The sequence below is a fragment of the Lycorma delicatula genome, chromosome 13 (assembly GCF_047948215.1).
Source record: "Lycorma delicatula isolate Av1 chromosome 13, ASM4794821v1, whole genome shotgun sequence".
In the NCBI taxonomy this organism is placed as follows: Eukaryota; Metazoa; Arthropoda; class Insecta; order Hemiptera; family Fulgoridae; genus Lycorma; species Lycorma delicatula.
Window position 1 is genome coordinate 52,612,280 of NC_134467.1, and position 24,712 is coordinate 52,636,991.

The following is a 24,712-nucleotide window of genomic DNA, read 5'->3' on the forward strand; positions in this document are numbered from 1 at the left end:
TGACGAACACTATTCCGGCTAAGACTCGTAAATAAAGATCGTTAGGCAGAATCGCCTAATAAAAAAAGCACTTTAAATGGCTTTTCCAGCACTATTGTTAAAAAACGGTCAAAGAGTTCATAATCAGCGACGGACAAATAAGGTAAAAGTATTTTTGAACGTAGGTGACCCTATGACGATGAAGAGGTTCTGCGCATAAAGGTTATACAGAGTTCAGCTCGGCCGTCTTCCTATTCTTAATACGAGATCCTACTCGTCAGTTTCTGAAATTATTCTAATAAAAAATAAATTATTTAAAAAACCGTCGACCCCCATCCATCCGTTTTTAACTTATTTCCTCCACGGACGCCACCGTTTTTTTTCTCGATCGGAAACACTTCCGGAGGTAACTTATCATCGGCTCATCTACACCTCCTGCAGTTTCAAAACGCGTTTCCTCAAGCTTTAGAGGCGGGAAGAATCGCATAAGGCGAGGTCCGGATGAGGAGTGACCGTCAAACCGGTTCTCCTTCGGTCTTGCAAGACAGCTTCACGTATTTCCGCTACATTCTGAAGCGCGTTTCCGGTCGACGGATGAGTAAAATTCTAGCCGTCATTGACCGGCCGTTGTTTGTTTTTAAAAGGCTTGCGTTCGGTCTAAAGCGCGCTCCAAAGTCGCCGTGCAAAGTTTGAAGAATTTGCGACGTATTCGTCGCCGCTTAATAACACAAACAAACAGTTACACAAAAAAAAAAGAAGACAAACGCACAGATTTACAAAACACAATCCTGCTCGTTCGATCGGCTAACAAAAGAAGCAGTTTGCGCGCGGTTCGTACACATATTCAAGTTTCAGAAAGCACCTAACAGTTACACCAAAGTTTCACTTATACATTTCTAATTTTGACAAAATATAAATATATATGTATATGTATATGTAACTTACGAGCATCACGAGCCTTCTGGCATCCTGCTCCTACGTTGGGCACGTTGAACGGCAACGGTGTAGGTGCATCTCCGGTTACGCAATGGCTAAAAAGTCCTTGTCTCCATCCAACAGCCATCAACCAATCGGTCGATACTAGCGCCATTAATAATAATATTATAACTATTAGACCGCAGATGAACGCTATCACCTAAAAATAAAAACAATCTTTAAAATACTTAAGTACCTAAAATAAAATACTGCCGCTTGTAAGATGTTGACTTTCGGGTTTTTAGGATATAAATTGCATCGCTATAACTTAACAAATTACCGTTTTTTCCTGTTACACAACGACACAACTATTTTAAAATTATGAAAATCGCTTCGTAATGTAAACCACTTCGAATTCAAATTCCAACATTTTTCCTGAAATATTTTTAAAGGTTAACAGTTAGGAAAAAAAAATCCTTTATCAAAATTATAGGGTCGCAAAAGAAAAACTACAGCTATTCTTCATTATTGTGGATAAAAGAAAAGCACGAAGATATAAGTTTGAATTATCAGTAAAAAAAACCCACAATAGAATAATGAAAAAGCATCAAATAAAATAATCGACACAAAATTTGTTTCCAAGACGTTACAAAACTCTTCTCGCTGTAATTTGGGTGCCGATTTCAAATCGTGTTACACGCTTAATAAAGAAAAAAATATATACACTTCTTTTTCTGTTTAGCCTCCGGAACCGCCGTAAGGTATTACTTCAGAGGATATGTACGAGTGTAAATGAAGTGTAGTCTTGTACGGTCTCAGGTCGACCGTTCCTGAGATGTGTGGTTAATTGACCCGACCGCCACAGAACACCGATATCCTTGATCTAGTATTCAGATCGGTAAAAAAGAAATACAACGTATCGTGAGACGTACACGCGTGCAAACGTTCTGTATGTAGACGTCATACAGACATTTGTTGTCGTCTTATTTATTCGGTCTAGATTTTCTCGTCTATACTACGCGTTGTTTCACAGTTATTAATGTTTCGGTATATTTCATCAATTCTTTACGATATAAAAGCGATTTTTCTTTTATTTGCTACAACATGGCTTCTGAAAAAGTTCGGGACGTTCAAATCATTCAGACGATTTTTGTTACGTCTCTGGTAAAGTTAGGCCGCCGTCTCGTAGAAAGATTATTTGCGAATCGATAAAAACAGCTAATAAATGTTATTTTGATCGGGGGCTCGAGGATCAAGATAAAATCTGTACGCCTCTGTTATTTGATCGGTAACTCTAACCGAACGGTCGAAGGGGAAACGACGAGCCGTGCGATTTGCCGTACCGATGTTTTGGATTGAACCTACGGACCGCTTCACCGACTCTTTGAGGGACAAGGAATTCCACGTGCGTCGAAGAGACGACTTATCACCTCGGCGATAACGTCGTCTCTGTTGTACGCCGCCCAGGTACGGGCCGATGCGGTTAATGTCAAGCGCAACAGAAGAAAATTAACTAGCACTCATAGGAAGTCGCTTCTGGGCGTAGTTTCGGGGTACCGAACCTTATCGTATGATGCACTGCGCGTGCTTTCTTCGGTGCCCCCGATAGAATTGCAGATTAAAGGACAAAACTAAGGGCGTCCGGTATAGCCAAAGGTGAGGCCAATTCTATAATACGCGAACAATGGAAGGTGGCACGGGCGGGTTCAGCAGCGGTCATATGGACCAGAAGAATTATCCCGGACCTGGATATGCTTGGCTAGACCGCTCTCATGGCGAATTAGATTACCAGACAACGCAACTCATGTCGGGACATGGTGCGTTTGAACAATACCTGCATAGGTTTGGCAGGAGAGAGTCACCAATCTGTTGTTACTGCAATGCCGAACACACTATTTTTGTGTGCAGACGATGGGAGGAACATCGTATAAATGCAGGAGTGATGTATACCCGACCGGAGCAGCTCTCGGAGTGGCTCTTGGCTATGTCCGGAAACCGGAATAATTTTGCTATATTTGCAAGAGCAGTCCTCAGAATAAAAGAAGATGATGCAAGACGACTGGGATACTGAGGGTTTTAGTTTATAGCAGGGCTGGGCGGATAGCCCCGTTCCTGAGGGCTCACGTGCCCTGGTGTGCGGGTTCCCGTGATGGAGCGGGGACTCCTGGGGTCCGTTAGGTGCGAACGAATGAAAAGACCGAGACCCGGCCGGCGGTGTGGGTTCCCGGATACGCTTTGACGGCTTCGGCTCCTGCGCTGTCGGTTTGCGCTGGCAAAAGGAAAGACTGAGACCCGGTCTCCGGCGGGGAGGCTGGGAACGGCATAGCCGGGCCTGGTTTCTTCCGTCGGAGATTAGAGGCATGCAATTAAAAGATCCGGAAAGGATAAGTCCCCGAGTCGAGTATACTTAATTGGATGTCTGGCTCGGCGATGTAGGGAAAAAATATACATGTGTTTTCTTTCCGAACGGGACAGGCGAGCTAGGGATAAAAGTTATGTTACCAAAGAGCGGAAGAAACGAGACAACGTAACTCCAAACGGGAAAAATATTATTCACGAGACCTTAGTTGAACCCAAAAAATGATTTTTACCCCTTCTCCATATGAAGTTAGGATTAACGAAAAATTTTCTAAAAGCAATGAAGAAGGATAGTCCCGAATTTTTGTACATCAGACAGAAATTTCCGAATGTAAGCGAAGGAAAGATTATAGAAGAATAGTCGGTCAAAGATGATGTATTTAACTCGATGTTAAATAATGTAGACAGTGCAGCTTGGGCTTCATTTAAAGACGTTAACAAAATTCCGACAATTACGACGATATTGTCAATCAACTTCTTACTTCATGGAGAGCTATGGGATGTAATGTGTCTTTGAAAATACATTTCGTCCACTCAAATCTGATTTTTTCCCGGACAACATCGGAGACGTAAGCGACGAAAACGATGAACGTTTCTACCGCATTTCGATGACGGAAAGCCGCTATAAAGCGAAACTGAATACTAACACGCTAGCCGATTACTGTTGGATTAGATCGGGATGTGCCTGAGGTTATTTATAAAAGAAAAGCATCAGCGAAATCATTCCAACACAGGTACGGCCGTGCAAAATTATAAATTTTACAGATTTTAACTATATTTTCCCTTAATGTTTTTTGAAGCGTAAATTATATAAACGGTTATAGAAAGATCGTATTTAAAGATCTGTAATGTACGCAAAAAAACGATTCAAGAAACGGTATTACACTTAGACAAACATTAAAAATTATTTTTTCGTCTATAAGTGTAATAGGTCTCGATAAATTACAGCCGCTACAGAGTAATAAAATCGAATTTGGCACTGTAAAAAATACATCGATAATATTTCTTTGAATTCCGGCGACTAGAAACTTATTTGTATATAAATACTGCCGGATGTTGTTACGCACGAGTTAACAAAATGACGGTTTGTTTCGAAAAAAATATTTTAACAGACTACACGATAGCGGAAGAAAGTCTGCAATTTTATTAAAATTTATCGATTTCACACTTGTAAATTTAAATCAAAACCTTCACGATCGATAAACATTTTAAATTACATCGGTCAACATAAAAGCGAGTAGGTTTTCTGTATAGTATTTTATACGCTTTATCTGAATACGTATTCCGAAACAACCCATCGCGTAACGTTCTTAAGTTATAACTCCTTAAATTTATTTCTTCCATCATATGCGGACAAACAATACAAATAAGTTAGTACGTCTGTATGTTTGCTCAATCGCATCTGATTTATATTGTGATGCGTGCTGCAGACCTATATTTGACACATAACAGTTGAACGCTGTCACTTCATGTCAAGCCAAATATATAGACACGCCAGCGAGTTAACTAACGAGTAATTGAACGCGATGAAATTTTCTTCAGTATGAGTTTATCTCTTGGTACGACTTGCCTAGTTCTTTAGCCGCGGTAGTTCTTTATCTAACACATATTATAAAGATCGCTTCATAAGCGATGCCGTAAATTCAGCGAAAGAGTTTTACGACAGAACAACTTATGGTATTATTTTATTGAACATCGAGATTCGTTAAGCTGTGTGTGTGTATGTGTGTGTTTCGCGCTGTTTTATTGCACTCCACAGTGAAACAATTTTATGAAGTATTTTAAGCGACTAAGTATTTATAAATTAAGCAAGTATTTTTGTAATATTTCAGTTTACTTTCATTCATCAAGACGTTTTGGATTTTACAACGAAGAAAAACAGGGCTTGTAAAAATTCTCCAAATATTTTTTGTTACAATCGCGGAGAATTCATCGCGAAAAATCAACGAAAATCGGTATCGAATCTGCTGAAAATTACTTACAAATATTATTTTGACTGCCCCTCGGCAGACAATAATAGATAATTCCTGGGTTCCACATGTAGCACGCATCAAGCGCTACGTTAAACTAACCCGGTTAAAAGAAAAAAAGAGCGTTTTCTTTTTGGCGTACCTCTGATTTGGCGAGAACCTACAAACGGTTATGATGACTGCTACTTTTGCTAAACAAATGTTACCGGCTTCAATTCAAAGAATAAAAGCGGCATCGTATACCGCGATATACGGCATCGATTTACCGATTCAGATCGCTCTAACTAATTTAATTTATCTAATTCTAATTTCTTGGAAAGAAATTTCTGATTCCTCAGAAGGCTCGACCGGTAAATCCTCGACATCGATAGATATTAACTACATTCCAGGAGAATCACCTCATCGTACGAGCGACCCGATTCGCGACTTGTATTTGTCCAAACGACGTGCAGAACCTTTAGGTTCACGTCTTAAAGGATAGAATTTATTAAACGAGGATGCTAAAATTTCAGTATATAGAAATCCAAATGAAAATTTACCGAAATTCTTTAGAAGAGACGGTTTAATTTGTTGCTGCCGTGATGTTAAGGGGCTAAAGTCCGAACCGGACATCGAATATGCTGTTATTTACGATCGGCGTTTATTTATAGACTCTGATTCTTCAAAGAGAAGCTTAAAGGCAGTGTTGTAGCATAACTCGATAAGTTTTCTTCTATACCGGTGGCACACGCTGAAACATATGAAAGTACGTCAAAAATTTTAAAAGCTATTACGTACGATGAACACTAACGGCGAATCATCGCTGACCTGAAAGCGATAGGGCTTCTTGGTTTCCAAAGCGGTTTTACAAAATATACGTGTTTCTTGTGTTTTTAGGATAGTCAGGTTACAGATAAATCGGTTTACGTCAGGAAAGGAAAATGTTGTCGATATTCCCCTTATTGAAGCAGATCGTATTATTTTACCGCCTCTACACGTAAAACTTTAAATATTTTGCCGAGGCATTTTCACGATTAAGCGAAGCCGAATTAAAAGAGGGAATACTCATCGGGCCGCAAATAAGAAAATCAATTCGTGAAAATTTATTCGACGGCAAACCGAACCCTAAAGAACTAGCGGCACGGAAGTCATACAAAGATGTCGTTACCGGGGTTTTTTTTGGAAACGAGAAGCCGAAAACCACTATCGGCTTATAAATGAACTCTCGGTGAACTACAAAATTTTAGGCTGCAAAATGTCATTGAAAATTCATTTTTTAAATTCTCATTTGTATTTTTTCCCTTTAAACTCGGGTGACATCAGCGACGAACAAGCAGAAAGGTTCACCGAGATATATCGTAGATAGAACAACGTTATCGAGGCGGATGAGATGAACCTATGACGAGCGACTGCTGCCGGATGATGAAAAGGGAAGACTTCACCGAATACAAAAGGAAGATAAGAGAAAAGAAATTAAAATAAACGTAAACGTCTGCAAAATAAAGGAAGGACTTTTAATTGTAATTATTACTATTTTTTCATTCTATTACTTCAGAAGTTTCTCGATATTTTAAAGGGTCAAAACTAAAAAACTTCAGAGGGCGACAAAGAAAAACCGATTTCATTTTAAGATTCAGCATAAAAAATACATTCTAATTCAAGTACTTGTTAATTTCCAATCGGAATATATTATGTACAAAAAAAGAAGAAATTTAACAACCCAACCTGTTTTCAATATATTAATAACTAGCACACGTGGCAATGCTTCGTTATTGCCTGATTTGAGTGTATATATATATATATGTAGATATATAGATAGATTAAATGAACACAATTGAAATTTTGATAAAACGTTAACAAAATGAACGTTACGGAACTTCACACAATTTAACCTTTTACTTTCCCACTTTTTCCTTTACCGATTTTTCACTTTCTCCCTTTTTTCCCCGCGCGTAAATCGGTCCCGAAGTTTTTTCGTCTATAGCTGACACACACATCGGAAACACTGAAATGGAACCGACCGATATTTAGTATAGCGTGTGTTGCTTTTACGTCCAACAGATAGCGCTGTTTTTCAGAAAACGCATGTTTTTACCTGTCACAGGTGTGACATCTTAGGTATATAAATAGTAGGTATATAAAAACACCCTCGTATTCGAATGCTACGTTGTGTTAAAATTTCAAAGCGATCTGTGAAGAACTTTCGGAGATTTAAGATTTTGAATAACGTTTTTATTTATATAGATTACGAGTACTTACTTTGTTCCTTGCGAATAATCGTGCTGTTTTCAATAACACGACGGGTGTTTACTGCGGAGGTGTACTTCGGAAGCGAATCGTACGACTACGTTAAAGAACAATTTCGTGTTAGATTTGTAGGTGCGCCTCCGTCAAAAGTAACGCGAATCATCGATCGCTTTCGAAAAATCGAGAGTGCTGCCGACAAGAAGAATAGGCGTGCTTCGATATCGACAGAAGTTAAAACGGAACAGGAATGCGCGTTACTCCGACGGTCTTCGAGGAAACGTTTGCGTAAATTATCATCGTCGACCGGAATATCGTACGGGAAAGCGCAAAAGACCACAAAGAAATCAGGTTTACACGCGTACCGAATACTAAGCGTACAGGAACCGAAACACCCGCACGCTATTAAAAGAACAAGGTGGCCGGTGGTTTATCGACCGTGTTGAAAGTAACGGGACGGACGTACCGGATGTGTTTTTTAAGCGATGAGAAGTATTTTCACCTTAACGGTTACACCGACGGTCAGAACAACAGATATCGGTCAACACGAAATCCACACGTCTTATTTGAACCGTCGGTGCGCTAACAGGAGAGGGGTTCTTGATGACGTTACGAAATCCTTGACGGTCCGGCATACCGGGATATAATTATGCGAAATCATCATACGCTTCAGTGCAAGTGGCAAAATCAAAAGACAATTTAGTAATAAATCGCTCTTTGAATTTCGGGAAGGGGTGAACGATGAGTTTTCTGCACTCTGCAAGAGCATTTCGTATACCGTTACCGTTTTCAACATCCTACCTTTGCGAAACCGGATTTTCTGTGGCGGCTACTTTGAATACAAAATATAGAAAAAGAACTCCGAGTGTCTATTTCTAATATACAACCTTCCTTCGAAAAACTTTGCTTTGCAAGACAGTCCCCAGGGAGTCACTAATAGTTGTCAAACTTGTTTTTAATCTAGTATCGATAAGTTAATTATAAATACACTGTGCATTACCGATGCGATCCTATTTATAAGTTTATTATATCGGTGTAAAAAAGTATTTTATTATTTATAACGGTTTATTATTATTTTGCTTTCCTTTCAGTAAATTAGTACATTTTTTAAATAATACTTTCTTTAAGATATGCTCGTCCCCCCCCCCCACCCTTAGGGAGGCGCATCCCACACCTGAGAAACACTGCTCTAACGTGTAACGAGGTATTTCTATTAACCTCAAAATATCGCTACGACACATATCGAATACGGGGCTCAGAATTTGTACTTCGAAAACAGCACTTAATTTAAAATACCGGTTTTTATTGAGACACCTTATATATACGTATAATACAAGAATCCAATTTATTTGAAACAAAAAAAAGGTAACATACATATGCAACTGCAACGTGAATACTTCAAAAACAAATTTCAATATCGGTAATATGCGCATCGGTATATTGAATTATATATTTTTAATAAATTAAGAAATCCCTAAAAAGAGGCCGTATCGATAAAAACTTTCAAAATTGAAAATCGTTAAGGATATTCGCTTATTAAAAACAAAAAAAGCTTTTATTCCTTTTTTTACAGTCTCGATGAATCTGTAAATCCTTTGCTAGAGTTAAAATAGATCCGAATAAAATTCATACGTCGAATTAAAAATTAAAAGGCGAATAGAAAACAGATAATTCAGGATTTAAGATAAAATATTTCCGCGTTAAAAAATTAACACGGAAACGAAGCGAACGGGAAAAAGATTACGTTAACGATTTAATATAATTTTTATTATACGAAACGTAAACGGATTATTAAGCCTTAAAGGTTAACTCGTATAGAAAAATAAATTTAATTTCGCGCCGCACGAAAAATTAGAAAGTATAATAACTTAAACAAAAATTATTTAAAAAAATATCGGCCGAATAGTTACACGGAAAATAACAGAAAAAAATTAACCGTAAAATGTAAAAAGGCGCAAAACTGAAAACATTTCGTTAGAAGAAAAAGCTCCCTCTCCGGAAATAAAATGGGAAAAAAATTCTTCCGTGGTAATTAATGTAAAAAAAAGTATAAAAATGAAAACGGGTCGCTCTTGATAAGCCAGACAAAAGAACGTCGCCGCGAGAGAAAATAAATATGAAAACGGAACAGACTAAATTATATTTGGACGCCGATATTTTTATAAAAATAATACCGTACCGCGTAAAGAAAATAATACCAAAATTTAAGTATATTTATATTTTGGTCGGGATTAGAAGACCGGGTATCAGCGAATAGCTACACGGACCGTTAGACTATTCGGGCGCGGAACAAGGCGTACAGTCGGACCGAAGGCAGCCGTATAATATTACACAAAAGGACGCACTACCTTTATTATTATAGAGCTCAGATCTACACAGATGACGTTCGGTGAAGACTACCCCGATCACGGAGTTCATCGATTTATTGAATAACTTGCGTTTTGGCGAAGTTACAACCGGCCGACCTGAAACGCTTAAAAATTAAATTAGTCCACGAATATAATCGTAGTACGACCTATATAATATAAAAAAACGAGTCGAGTCTATATTATTAACGCTATCGACGAATCACGAACGGCAACGCTCCACCCGGGACTGTTATTCCGCTGGACATTAATACCTGTGGCGGCCTGTCGCGAAACGTACGATCGGCAGAGGGTTCCAGAATTACGTTAACGCGTAATATAAACGGCGCTACGGGGATCGTAAAGAGATTCATTCAAACGGCCTGCTCTACAAAGGGACCGACTGGAAGAGGATGAGTTAATAAAATTCACGACAAAAAAATCGGTATAAAAATGAAAGATAAGGAGGTCGTGCGTCTATCGCACCGGTCAGTAAAACGTTTCAAGATACTAAAGGATATGCGGATGAAGAAAGACTATGCTACCTTTAATTTTACGTCGGGCTGTAACGGTGCACAAATCGCAAGGTACAACATTTTTATTTGTGTCGCTGTAAGTAGAGTCAAAAGCTTAGATAGTTTAGCTCAGTCGTCCGACCTTGCGATGCGATGCGCGTATATACGATTATAAGATTCCGGCTGTCCCTACCGATGCCGTTTATTATATATAATGTATATCGGGTCTGAAAGGTTTAAGAGAAGACATCTCGGTTTTTAATGATTTTATTAACGGTGCTAAATATCCTGTGCAGAAACTCGCGTTACATGCATTACAGAAGATCGTATAGCATCACCTTACGTGATTCCTGCTGTTCCTACCGACCCCTCCAGACGACGAAAAATTTTTTTTATCGATTTTTTACCTATTAAAAACGTTTTCGATATCATATTACCACCGAAAAAGCAGCTGCGTCCACCGGATCGCAGCAAGATTTATTTCGATCTGATTAATAAGAAAAATTTTATTCGCGAATAAACATAAGAAATATATAAAGGTTTCGAATACATAAAAGCTACTTTTTTGTGTCGGTTGAAAAATAATCGAGACGTATAAATACCGCTCGGTTACGCTTCAAATTTATCGGCAAAGATATAGCGTATATTATTCGACCGAGAGCGATATTCACCTCGCAGTAATACGTTGGTTTGTTTAAAAACTAAAGCCTTTTGCTTCTTTTTTTGTATGCTTGCGTTTACTGTTAAGCGACCGGTCGCCTTTCGAGTTATTTATTTTTCCTTTTTTAATCGTTCGTCGCGTTCGCGTTCGATCGTTTCGTGTGAATAGGCATTATAAAGAACGCTCGCTTTTTCTGGGTGAACGGTAACGCGATATCTAATACTTTATAATTACAACTACTCGCTCTCAGAAGGAAGTCGTTTCGCTTACTGCTCGCGTCGGAATTTTTTATATTTATTTGAGGATCGAATTTAGTTTTTATACGACACGCGGGGCGGCCGGTTTTGCTGTTTTTTCTTCTCCGGTTTGTTAGTTTGACGTTTGTGCGTGACGTCGTAACCGTTCGTTTTGTGACGTTTTATTTTAAAACCGCGTCAATTCTATTTGTGTCCTCTTAGATCCGTAGCGATGATCGTACGTTCCGTTTTAATTCGTACTTCACCGAATTTAAATTATTTTTATTTAATCGATCGTTATATATTTGTCTTTCGCTCGATAGATTTACGTTCGTTAACTCTCAATACTCTCGATTCGTATTATATAATCGTATAAAAACGACGAGACAATAAAACGGGGGATTTTAAAAATACGTATAACAATTTTCTAAGGACGGCGTAATAACTTTCATTTAGCTCCTTTTTCTTTTCTCTTCTGTTCCTGAATCCTTCCGGGTTTCATAAAAAAAAAACATTTAAATTTTTAATAGCTTTAGCGGTCGTTTATTTTTCATTCAAAATTTAGTTTCGCTCTTTTGTTTGCGAAGCGGTCGAATATTTTCTTTGCAAATCTATTATTATTGTTCTATAAAGCCGGCCGTAAAATTGCAATATTTTTATTTAAATTGTATTAGAAAATGTTTCGGTTTGCTCCTTTACTTTTACATCGGGTTGCGGGTTGCCAGCCTTCTTCGGCGGGAAGATTTTCCGCGAGATTCTTTTTTGCGTGCCTATAACGATTCAAACAAAACGTTCGCGACCGATTTAATAGCGTTTAATTGCACCGCGACGCAGTAAATTAACCGGAATTGCGGTAAAATTGTGACTTTTTCTCGCAAATTCTTCAACGTTCAGCGACGATAGTCGCCAAATATTTAACTTCTGATATCGCAACAGGCGAAAAAATATCGCCTTGTTTGGAGATAGCGTGGTCCGGAAACGAGACTGTTTAACGGTATTCATCGGTAGCTTTGGTTATTTAACGAGACGGGTATTTGCAACGCGACGCAACGACTTTCCGGTTATTGCCGTCAAAGAAATCCGTCAGATAGTTCCAGGAGATGCTATCGCTCACCTCACCGTGTAGCGGTTCTAAATTTGTTTGATTTAGGCGGTTTAATAAGATTCATCGATCATCGGCGTATCACGAGTGACGTTTATAAAACACAAGTCGTAAAATTAATTCATCTATGGATCGTTTAATATTTTTACTACTTTAATACGGACGTATGAATAAACTCTTTTAAAAAATGTTCGACGAACCGAATACGAACGACTTATTCGGAACGTCAAGCGAAACGCAGATCGTTCGCTTTTTCGAAGTTCTATCGTAACCGAACGCTATACGAAAAGAAGGGATCGTCTAATGTTTCCGAAAATTTCCCGAACTTACCCGAATGTTATCGGAAAACAACGACGTTTATATATTTTAGAGGCGGTTCGTTCGTTACGTAAATAATTAGCTTATTCCTTCCTTTAAAAACCTTATCGATTCCTGGAGAACGATGATTTACCGAACCCTTGTCGTTGCAGATAAATCGACCGCCATCGGATTTCGAGTCGGGGCAACAGTCTACGATCCTTTCATTCGTCGTTAAAATATCTGTTAAACCGCGACCGCTGTCGGAAAATTAAAGTAGCAACATTTACCTTCGAATTCTTTTTTTTAACTTAAATTATTAAATCGTACGGTATTGTATAAAGCTACACGTGCGTCCGATTAAACCGATAAAAAAAAAGTAGAAAATTAATTATACGTTTTCGGCTATAAAAATTATTCACCGGGTGGATTATATCCTGGAACCTTTATTAATATGACGTACGATCGCTAATCTCGCGAATAGAATTCTCATTAATGAGGATATTATGTCTGTCGCCCGGAAAACCAAATCTGCCGTCGTATCGTTAGGCGATTAATTCTTTTGTGACCGTCGAATTGATTTCGTTCGCGTGAAAATCAAACTGCAATGTTACGCTTTGAGGCTTATTTATTACGATTACGTATATTCCCGACCGAAGCGATTTGAAACAGATCGGCTACCGACTGAACACGGTATTACACGCTAAATGTAATTTTACGAATTAAATAAAATTTACCCTTTGCTATGTTCGAAGCGAGCTCTCTGTGCGACGAAACACTTTTGTGTTCGAGTGATCGCATCGAGTCACCCGAAAAAACGTCAGCAATGCCGTCCATTTCTCGTCGAATTTTCGCCTTCGGTTCATCGAATCGTAAACCAGACCCGAAGGAGAAATTCGCAACTAGATAAATCCGGGAAACGCGGAGGATAACGCCGTCTGCCTGTTAGTGTCACGTTGCTCCGTCTCGTTGGAAGAAGCGGTACTATTTCGCTATCTGTTAACCGAGCAGTTAATCGTACGGCATACTATCGTGTCGACAGTCCGGTCAAAAATCAGCTGCTGTCCGTTTATCAGAAACGGTACTCTAAACACGATTTTCTCATCGCGAGAAATATCGGACGCTCAAATATCCGGTGATAATTTTCAGTCGTCCGATATCGGAAAACGGAAATGTTCGAAACCGGATGATCTGATGCGAATTAACAGATAAATGAAATCGCGCCTCGTCTGACGTGAAATATACGATCGGTGTATCTATCCTTCGATAATGTTTTTGAGAAGATAGTCGTAATAATTAAACGAATTTTCGATTCGTCGTCTTTTTTAAGTCGTTACACGACACGGTTTGAAATTTAAATTACGAAAAATTTTACGTCAAGGCGTGTTTCTTACCCCGCTTTTTTATAACTTCCGTTAGATTTTTTTCAGACCGGCAGAGAAATTTTTAATATCGGCTACGGCCTCAAGGTCGGCTATTTCGTTGTACGTTTAAAACATACCTTGTCACTTTAATACTGCTTTTGATCGCGTATAATTATTTTAGTTTAAAATTTTCACTCTTTTCCAACGCAGTCTGTTTATTTTTGAACCGACTGTCGATATATTTTTACATTTGTCATCGTTTAATTACAAATTTATTCACCCGAGAATATATTTTAATCGTCTTTATTATAATCAGAATAGGTATAAAGTCGCGTACGCTAAGCAAGGTAATCGACATTTACTTTTAAGGGAGTAGATGTTTTTCAAAAAAAAAAAATTCTCGGTTAAATTAAAATTTTGTAGAGGGGATGTCTGATTACAGTTCGTTCTACCTCTGCGTCTTCCTTTTGATTCCATCCTCGCATAAAGAAGCGTACATTTCGGTCCGGGTGGGGAATCTATGTATATTTTTATCGGTTTAACCGTTATTAAACTTACTTTAGGTTTTCCATCGGGATCGCCTAAAACGGGGTACAATAGCTATTTGCATTTTTTTTTCTTGTTTTAAGAGCGATTATAAAAATAATCGAAATATAATAATAATAATTAACCGCGTTAAGATCGAAACTTGCGGCGTAGGAATATGAAATGGAAACTTGGTAGCGTATGAAAAAATGCCACGACCGAGGTTCGAACCCGAGATATCCGGGCAAATGGCCGACACGTTAGCCACTTCGCCACGGAGATCGGGATATCTAATACGCATTATTGTTTAATCTTATTCGTCCGATTTCGCTTAATTTTACCGGTGTGCGTGCCGTGTACGCAGACGAATTATTTGGTTTTTCATCGTCCGAAGTTACCGGTCGAATTAAATAATCGATTACTCGATCGTATTTCCAAAAATAAGAGTTAAACGAGCTCTAAATTTCGTAAACGGAATTTATTTTACGTAAAAATAATGAAAACGTTACGAAGTAAACGATTATAGAGAAAAAACTTTTCAGGCTTTTCCGATAAATAATTCGTAATTACCGCATAACTTGGGAAATGTTAATCGTAAACGCTCACAAATTTCGTTATCGGCAGCAAATGAATAGACGTAACGACAGTTTTACCGCTATTTATGAGAAAATAATTTGCCATGCATCTTTGATTTACCGAAATTTATGAAAAAAACATATTCTTCGTAATAGGCCGCTGAGAAATATTAGACGGTATCACTGCGAAACCGCTATGAAATAAAGGTTAACGATCAACTAGTTTTACATTTTAATTAATGCTTTTTTATTCTTTCTATTATCCCAAATAACCGTTGAGGTTAGCCGCTTGTTGTGCTTAATCGTTATTAAAACGACGTACAAAAAAACAATTCCTTAACGTAATCTTTTTTTAAATCTTTTTGAAAATTCGAATTTCGAAAAAATTTAAATCAAATTTAAGGTTTAAAAAGGTCGCTTAAATTTTTTTGGTCTTTTAATTCGGCGTAACGTTCAACATTTTCGATGGGAATTTAAAGAAGAATCGAAAAAAGTTATTAAATGAGTCGCCGGGTCTTCTTTATCTATCAGGGGAGGTTGTTACTTATTTTATCGTACTATTTAATATTCGTAAGATTTAACGGTTCCTACGATTATAAAACATCTAATACCGTCTTCTTTTTCTACTGACGTTTGTTATTTTATAAGTTAAACTGAAAATAATAATCCTCGCTAAAGAACTAAGTTTTTTGCTTTTCTAGCGGAACTTACTTCTAAAATTTGTGTATTTTAATTTGTACGTACGTATCGCGTCAGGTTTTATTCGGGAGTAATATTTTATTTACGTATATATTAAAAATATAAATATAATTTTATCCTTTCCCGAAAACGGGGTGTTTTGAAAAACATTATTATTACGTTAAGATAGTGTGCGAGATCGAATTAAGTATAAACTTAGACGTTTATTACTCTTGCAATACATAGGTCAGTCTGATTGACGTAAGAGGTAGGTACGTAGAGATGACTTATCTGCGACACGATGAATAAATCTTATATAAAGTGAGAAGGTACCGCTACCCTTCTTTTCCATTTGAAGGGTAGCGGTGAAACCCTTGCCGATTTTTTACAATCGTCGAATGGATGCGGGGAATACACACGCATTCAGAGGATCTTTATATGCGGGTCGCTCATAACGATATAGTTAGTCGTGTGTGTGTGTGTTCGTGCGCGCGCGCATTTGTAGCGATTTGATAAAAGTTTCAGCGGGCCGTATGCAGTACCGTGTATACGATGTTCGCGGTGCGGTAACCCAGAATCGGGTAAAACTTGGACGTGTATCGCATCCGAGCATACGGACATCTCTTTAACGTTCGTACACGCGAAGCTTACATTCGTCGTACGTGCGCATGTAACTTTTAAATGCGAGTTTTAGGTTAGGAGGGTGGTGTCTGATTCCTTCTTCGTCGTAGAGGAGTACGTTCGAGACATTTCGGTCGCCATAGTAACTAGAGGTAGAAATTTATACGCGGTGGGGATAAATCAATAAAGAATACCGGTGTTGTACCGCCGTCCCGTCTATTGCGTCGTGTTATGTTACGGGCGGCGGAACGGGTTCGCTGTGCTCTATACCGCTTCGTTCCGCGTGCGTGTACTGTATGTTCTGTAATCGCGGCGGGGAGGAACAGCCGACTGGTGAGCCGCCCCTCCTCTGTAGTCGCTTTAGCCACTCCCCTCTACCTTTTAAAAAAGCACCCTTAATTTGGCGTAGTTCTGTATCTTTATAAATATTATTTAGTCTATTTTTTACGTAACCGTCGGTGTACGTCTGGCGTAAAATTTTATTCGCGTCGCGTTTAAGGTCTGTTAAATTTGGGACTTCCTCCTCGGTAGATCGAAGCACTCTGCAAGAAAAAAAAAACAGTTTATCTATTTTAATAATTTTCCCGAATAAACTTCGGTAACGAGTCTGCGGATATTCTCCGGGCTATTAAATCGAATAACTTAAGCGAGGCGTTAATTATTATCGTTTAATAACCTCTGAAAAAGAATCGCTGAAATAAAGGGTTAAAAAGACGGAATCGGCGTACCGAGTGTGTCGTCACATACACAGCGAGAAATCCTTCCGATTAACACCACAATAAAACGCTATACTAGAGCGATCGAACCTAAAATCCTGTACGCAGTAGAAACCGTATTCCTCAACGATAAAAAACGAACTGGAGAAGAAGAAAAGAAAGATCCTAGGCTCGGAAAAAGATAAAAAAGAATACGGATTAAGATCCGATGAAGAGTTAAACCGGACGATAGCAAAACTAACAACCGCCTTTAGAAGATGACTAACTTCTACGATCGCATCAAGAGAATTCCCGAGTAGCAATCGGTTAAAAGAAGCCTGAAATTCATAGGAAATAGAAATGCACAAACAAATCTGAAAAGGAGGTAGTCGAGGACGCGAAAGAACACAAAATTCAATCGGAAGCGATCGACAGTAGACCGGTAGTGCGGGGTCCACAGCATCAAGAGATCCCAAGTCCGCATACAGAGAAAGAAAACAGAACTGTAACCGTAACTGTAAGCCCGGTCAGAGTAACTCGATCTGAAAGGATAAGGAAGCGCTGGAAACAACAAAAAGCGGTTGAAACAGTAACAGGCCGTAATGAAAAAACCCTTCTCTTCTCCAGACGCAAAAGTTCAAAAGCGCTAAAATCTTATTTATAATTTCATCCTCGTCAACTTATATTTGGATTTCCGCATTTGTCTCTCGCGAATCGTTTTCTATCGTATCTATCTACGAGCTCGATGTGTTTTATAACGACGATGAGGTTGAAATCTATATAAATGTGAATTTTTCAGTTAATCTAAAAATATTTACGATAGATCGTGCTGCGAACAGTAAACGTTATGAAGAACGGAAAAGATTTTCGACAAATTATTGTACTGCGGTCGGTGTATCGTCTGAATAAAAAAAAAAATCTACGGAGTGAAAAGTAAAATTGCAATATTTATTTATTTATTTATCCTGGCAACTGCCGGATCATAACCCGATTACCGCTATTGATTTTTTTTCTATTATTTATTATCTATTTATTTTTCACGCGATGTAATTTTTAAATACGAATTTTAGGAAAAATTAATTAATTTAATAATAAATTAATTAGAGGCAAGAAACGACTGAAAACGAAACGTTTGTTGAAAAAGACGAAATAATGTAAAGTAATATTTCAAATACAATGAAAAGTGAATTCGCAAAGCGCATAGAGAAGCTACACGACTATAATAAACGAAAGGTTTACAAAAGACGAGATCTTACAATATTTTGACGTAACGCGTTTGATTTTTTGCATCCCCAAGACTAACCTGTACAGAAATGTTACAAATATAGAACTTTGCGCCTTGCGTTTCAAACGCCTCAGAAATATTAACTAAAAAAAGTTTTTCATTTCGACGGGAAACATACAAATTAAAAAATTTCACTGAAACACGTACGCATCTAAACGTCGCATATATTAAGCGCCTTATTGCGTCGACTTACCCCCCGAAGCGGTAGCGTCTAAGCCTTTCATCGGGGAAGGTTCTGGATTTAAATCCCGTTAGCCGTGTCATTTTTTACGCTACAAAAATTCCATTCTGTATTCCAAGTGTAAATTTCAAATATAGGTGATAAATTACGTTTGCGATCGGTTCGATTATCGTTTTATTACTTTGCAGTTTGCTTAGCTTATTGATCGAACAGATCAAAACTTATTTTGAAGGCTGTATTTAGCGTAGGAATTTCTGGCGGCTAAAAAACATATATTTTGTTATTTGGGAAGTAAAATTACTAAAGATGGACGAAGCAGGAGCGATATAAAATGCCGAATAGCACAAGCTAAACGAGCCTTCCGTAAGAAATATAATTTGTTTACATCAAAAATTAATTTAAATGTCAGGAAAAGATTTTTGAAAGTGTATGTTTGGAGTGTCGCTTTATATGGAAGTGAAACTTGGACGATCGGAGTATCTGAGAAGAAAAGATTAGAAGCTTTTGAAATGCGGTGCTATAGGAGAATGTTAAAAATCAGATGGGTGGATAAAGTGACAAATGAAGAGGTATTGCGGCAAATAGATGAAGAAAGTAGCATTTGGAAAAATATAGTTAAAAGGAGAGACAGACTTATAGGCCACATACTAAGGCATCCTGGAATAGTCGCTTTATTATTGGAAGGACAGGTAGAAGGGAAAAATTGTGTAGGCAGGCCACGTTTGGAGTATGTAAAACAAATTGTTGGGGATGTAGGATGTAGAGGGTATAGTGAAATGAAACGACTAGCACTAGATAGGGAATCTTGGAGAGCTGCATCAAACCAGTCAAATGACTGAAGACAAAAAAAAAACAAAAAAAAAAACATATTCGTATCGACAGATGTAACGACGTCTGGGGAAACGCTGCTTCCGTGAACGTTACGTTTCTACATGATTTTCTTAACTTTAATGTTATTTATTAACGCCCCGATCGTTTCGGTTGTACGTGCAAAATTTCTTAACCGATGTGTGTAATTTTAAAACGACTATATCGTGAATATTTGTCTTTCCCGCTTAATTTTAATTTTCTCGGCTACAGCGACGTATGACCGGATAAAATATATAGATCGGTGAAAAAAAACTCTAAAAAAATGAAAAATAAGTTTTTTTTAAGTCCTGCGCCTTAAGGAACGTTTAAAAGTAAATTAAAAACCGTTCGATCTAAATAAACTGCGAAAAAGATTGTTTACGAGTCCTAAAAATTCGTTTCTGTCAGACGGAGGTTTGTGCGTTTGCCTTCTTTCGGTCTTATAACTCTCGTTCCCTTTGACAATTTTTTTCCAACTCCGTACACCGATACCACCTTCGGGAGGAAAAAATGCGTTAAATTTTTGCAAAAATTGAAAAAAGACGGGGATATTTCGGCCGAAATAGATTTTCAAATATTTACCAGAGCGCTTTAGCAAAAAAGATTTATTCCAAACGTTGTAATTTTTTTGTCGCGATTACAAATTACCTAAAATGTTTATTTAATATTCACGCCCCTTGCAAAAAATGACTATTTTTTTAGCTACGTCTCGCTTCAAATAAGTAGTTCTGCATCTATATTTTCTACATCGATAGGCCGCTATAAAGATTTTTCTCACGGTCTGTAGTAACGAAAAACATTTTTCTAATTTAAAATAAAAATTAATTTAAATTTATCGTGCAAGGTACCCGTCGGATTTTATACGTAAAAATCTTAACCGTTTGACAGCTTTTACTTTTTAATATTTATCGAGAAAAAAATTAGCCGAAAATTTTCACCCCTTCCTAGAAAATTACCGACTTCGTTTATTAGAATTACGGCCGTATTTTTTAAGTAATTTTAAAAAGCCATTTTTTTAATTTATTACGGCCGCTTACGAATTATTTTATTAAAAATTAATTTTACCCGACCGCTTTCCCTCGAGTATAGGAGCTCCCAAATTGAAAAAAACGTTTCGCAATTTCAAATTTTTAATACTCAAAACGTATCTTTTTAAAGGATACAGTCACTAAAATTAACTTAATCACCATCCCCTTGCGGTGCAGCCCCCGATTTAAAAAAAATTATTTTAGCCTTCTGGCGCACGAGCCCCCAAACGTTCAAAAAATCAAAAACACATTTTTCGAAATCGCGATGTTATCCAGACGGACGGTGCGACGATTTGTTTGCTGTATGCGCTCGCATTTTTATTTTGAATGAAGCGTTGAGATGCGAGTTATTAAAAACCGACCGTTCGACCGATAGATCTTTAATTTTTTTGTTGTCGTCGATACGCTAAATTCATGAACGTTACTTAGTTACGGTCGGCAAAAAACTTTTAACAAAAAGCTTCGGTCTGTGCTTTATTTTATTATTTAAATATAAATAAATATTTAAAAAATAGATTTAATATAATCGAATAAGTCTTTTTATATTTATTTTTATTTTAAAACGATAAAATTAAAATTTATATCTTTTTTTTCAAATACGTGTATATCGTTGAAGAAATTACATATCGTAAACTTAGAAATAAATATTTTTACGTAAAAATGTAAAAAGGATTCGTAATTTCGGTTATTGTTTTTCAGTAACGAGGGATTATAACAGAGCTTAAATTGTTATTCCGTTAACTTTTTTTTGTACTAATTTTCTTAATACTAACCGTACAAAAAAACCGTTAAACGTTTGACGTAAACGAACGCAACCGTAAACTAAACGCGATGTAATTGCGTATAGGAACGACCGAGACATGTCCGGAAGCTACGTGAAGAACAGAAAATACTCCTAACAAAGCACAGAAATCGTGCGTATATATATAAACAACATAATCTGATTATTAGCAAAGACGCGCTGCGAAAATACGTTAAACCCAGAATTTAGTTTTAAGTTGTACTCGCGATCGGACAGTAGCGTCGACGTTTCAGTAGACATTTACAAACAGACAACGTAATATTTTTTCTCCTCGCGCAGGGAGGAGATCCGTCGATCGAATAACAGGCCCGGCCTGGCTTCGTCACGGTCGTACCTCGGTCTCTAGTTCGGCTTTTTGTGCGTCGCTCGGATAGCAATCGCAATCTTTGACATTTCCAAAGCCGTTTGCAGTCGGTTCCCCGGTAAGCTCCGGTAAAAAAGCACCCGACCCGACCTTTACGGCGTTTGATCGAGGAAGAAAGAATAAACTTGAAGAAGTAGAAGGGACGCTTCACGGTACGGGTTATACGATATTCTCTCGCCCGAGTTCCGGGATATTACTCCGCTTTAATTCCTGTATTGTATTTTTTATGTACAAGACGGAAAGCGTCGGTGGACAGACTAGATCTTTGCGTCACTCTTTTCTGAATCGTAGCTTGGTAACCCTTTCTTCATCTTCTACTCTTGTAGACGGCACCCTATTCTTTTACAGATTATAAATAAGTATTTTTTTGCCCGTTATTAAGTCTTTCCTTCGTTTTATGCCGTTCGAATCAAATAGTCGTTTAAGATATAAGGTCGCGTCGTTCTTATTAACTGCGCCTTCCGAAATTAATTTGAGGATTACAACGGGTTACCTTGTACAGGTTTCTTTCAGAAACCGAATCGGTCTTCATCTAATAACCGAAATCGCTTTCCGTTAGATCGAACGGAATTGTAATTGACTTACATAAAAACGTTTTGTTTTTGAAATTTCAAAACGAGGACTTCTTCCTTAATTTTTGAAGGATTTTTTTTGCGATTTATCGGTCGGGAATATATTTTAGTTTAAGATTTTTGACGGGCGACAAAAATTAAAGGAAACGTTTTCGTACATTACTTAGCGTCTCTAATGCAGACGCTGTACGTCGTCTTGCGGTCCTAACTTTTTACTTTTCTCTACCCTCAGTCGAAACTAACGCTCGTAGAAAGAAGCGCGATTCATCTCTCGGCACGAGAGGGTGGGGGTGTTTGTGTTTTTGTACGAGATCGATGCGATGTTAATTTGACTTGGGGTTTTGTAATCGCATCGCAAGAGAAATTTAATTTCTCGAACGATTTAAAAAAAGTTTTACTTTGCAGCAAGGGTAGAATTTTCGTCAGTTCGGTTTAGCGCTTGGCATTTTCATCGTCATCGTTACTTGTATCGGACGCGTGATTTTTTTCGTATATCGCGTAAAGTTGTTACGACAAGATTCTAAAAAAACCGTTTACAAAATATTGAAATTACGCGTTCGTTTTGATTCGGTAACAGACTAACTAACCGATTACTAGCGGCACTAACTAAACTAATGTAATTTTACGGCTTACATAGAACAAATTTCGCTTGTACGGTCGGGAGGCCTGTGTAGTTGTGAGGCTTAACGCACCAGGTACCCAGTCGGCCGGGCGATCGGGTTTGAGATCCGGTCAGACCGAGTTACCTTTTCATTCGTTTATTTAATTTCCCCGCTCACTTATGGCTTCATCACATACCAGTAGTTTAGAGCATTTTTTTGAGTTAGAGTGCGATTTTGCTGACGTTTTCTGCAAATGCTGTTTTTTAATCGTCGACATATGCGCCTAACAAAAATACGACCTTAATGAGGCGAAATCTCGAGCTACTGAGGGGGACCTGTTCTACAGCCTCACACTCTTGACCTTTTAAGTTGAAAATATAACGGCACGAATGCCCCGTAAATATAAGTAATCTGAACGAGTCTGGCCAAAATCGGTCCAATAGTTCTGGAAATATAAGGTGATTTAGAGGCGACACCGTGCGCACACATGAACATTACATCCAGAAAATTTCCAACCGTTTTTCTGGGTTCCTTAGGTGTCAGAACATCAAGATCTAGTGAAAACCGCATGCGCCGAAATCTGACCGATTACAATACTTTCCCTTCTAGAGCTGTAACTTTGCTACAGCGCTATCTACACGGGAAAGTAGAAGAGTAGATTTATTTTTAACCGTACAAGAATAAGTATAATTTAAATAAATAAAAATCACTATAGACTATACAATTATACGGTATCGCTGTAGACAGTTCGGAGTCAAAAAATTCGCCTAAGTAGGAGAAAACGGTTAATAATTATTGCTTCTTAGTAAAAAATAAAAAGGCAATAGCTATTTGAGAGATACTTTTGTTAACGACGGAAAACATTCACCGTCGAGTAAAGATCGCGGACATGCTTCTTTAATTTTAATTACCGTAACGATGTAAACGGTTATAAATGGCCTCACAAGAATTACGATTTGCTCCCGAAAGACGAGATCGCCATTTTACAGGACTACAGACATCTCTTGTCACGATTACCGAGAAAAATGAGCTTCCGATACGGTCGGTTCCGCCGTACCCCACCCGGGTTCAAGTAATGTTTAGGCCTACATCATCATCGTCAGCGATCCTTCCTCTCGTGTCTGAGAGTCGGTGACCCGATTCGTATCCTGCTGATGATCTCCCGCTGCAGCTCACGATCCTCTGCCGCTGAATCGACGCGCCAAGCGTTTCTCAGTCGCCTCTTCGATTCGGTCCAACCGTCTTTTCGACGGTCTTCCGCGCGACCTACTTTCGATTTTACCCTGCACGACGAGCTGCTCAAGATTTCCACCGGATCTACAGACTGCATGTCCGAAAAAGCGGAGAATGCGCCGGAAACAAATCGCAGACAACTTCCTCTGTACACGCGGTTCGTTTATAACCTAATCGTTCGTCCTTTTATCTGTCCTCGCGACGAGGAGCGTTCTTCTGTAGGCCTGCATTTTGAACGGGACGATTCTCCTCCGATCTTCCACCTCGACGGTTCAGATCTCATCGCCGTACGCCCTACCCGGAAGCGGTCTCGGCTTTGTATCCCTCGTGTTCGCCCTGCTGTCGACTTCGAAAGAGCTTCTATTGTGAATCGTAAATATACGAAGCGAATATAACCTTTTCGAAATAACACAGGGCATCGCCGACTGGAAGATCGTTAGCTCCAGTAACCAGTAGCTACGTAACGAACGTTACTTTCACCTCTCGACTGGCGTTTTCAAGCGTCGGGGTAACGACGTTAACCTGCAAATCGATATATCTCGTTTTCCGAAAATCATTACTTTTACGCGGTGCAGGCAAGTAGCCTTATAGATTTTTAATTTGTTACGTAAAATTTTTATACCGTTAAGAAAGTTTATATCGTCCAGATTTGTTTTCGATCCGGTAAGTGTTTTTCGGGCTGCTGAACGTTACGACATCTGTCTTTGTTGAACTAAGGTTTAGGTAGCCGAACCGAG

The 24,712-nt window shown here is 38.3% G+C and overlaps 1 protein-coding gene across 3 annotated transcripts in view; it reads right to left on the minus strand.

Moving 5' to 3' along the window:
* Positions 1–24,712, minus strand: part of LOC142333862 (transmembrane protein 47) — a 145,651-nt gene that overhangs the window by 32,952 nt on the left and 87,987 nt on the right. For all 3 annotated transcript variants that reach the window (XM_075381429.1, XM_075381427.1, XM_075381428.1), the window contains one exon: positions 925–1,114. In XM_075381429.1, coding sequence (XP_075237544.1) covers positions 925–1,114 — 190 coding nt within the window. The remainder of the gene's footprint in view (positions 1–924; positions 1,115–24,712) is intronic.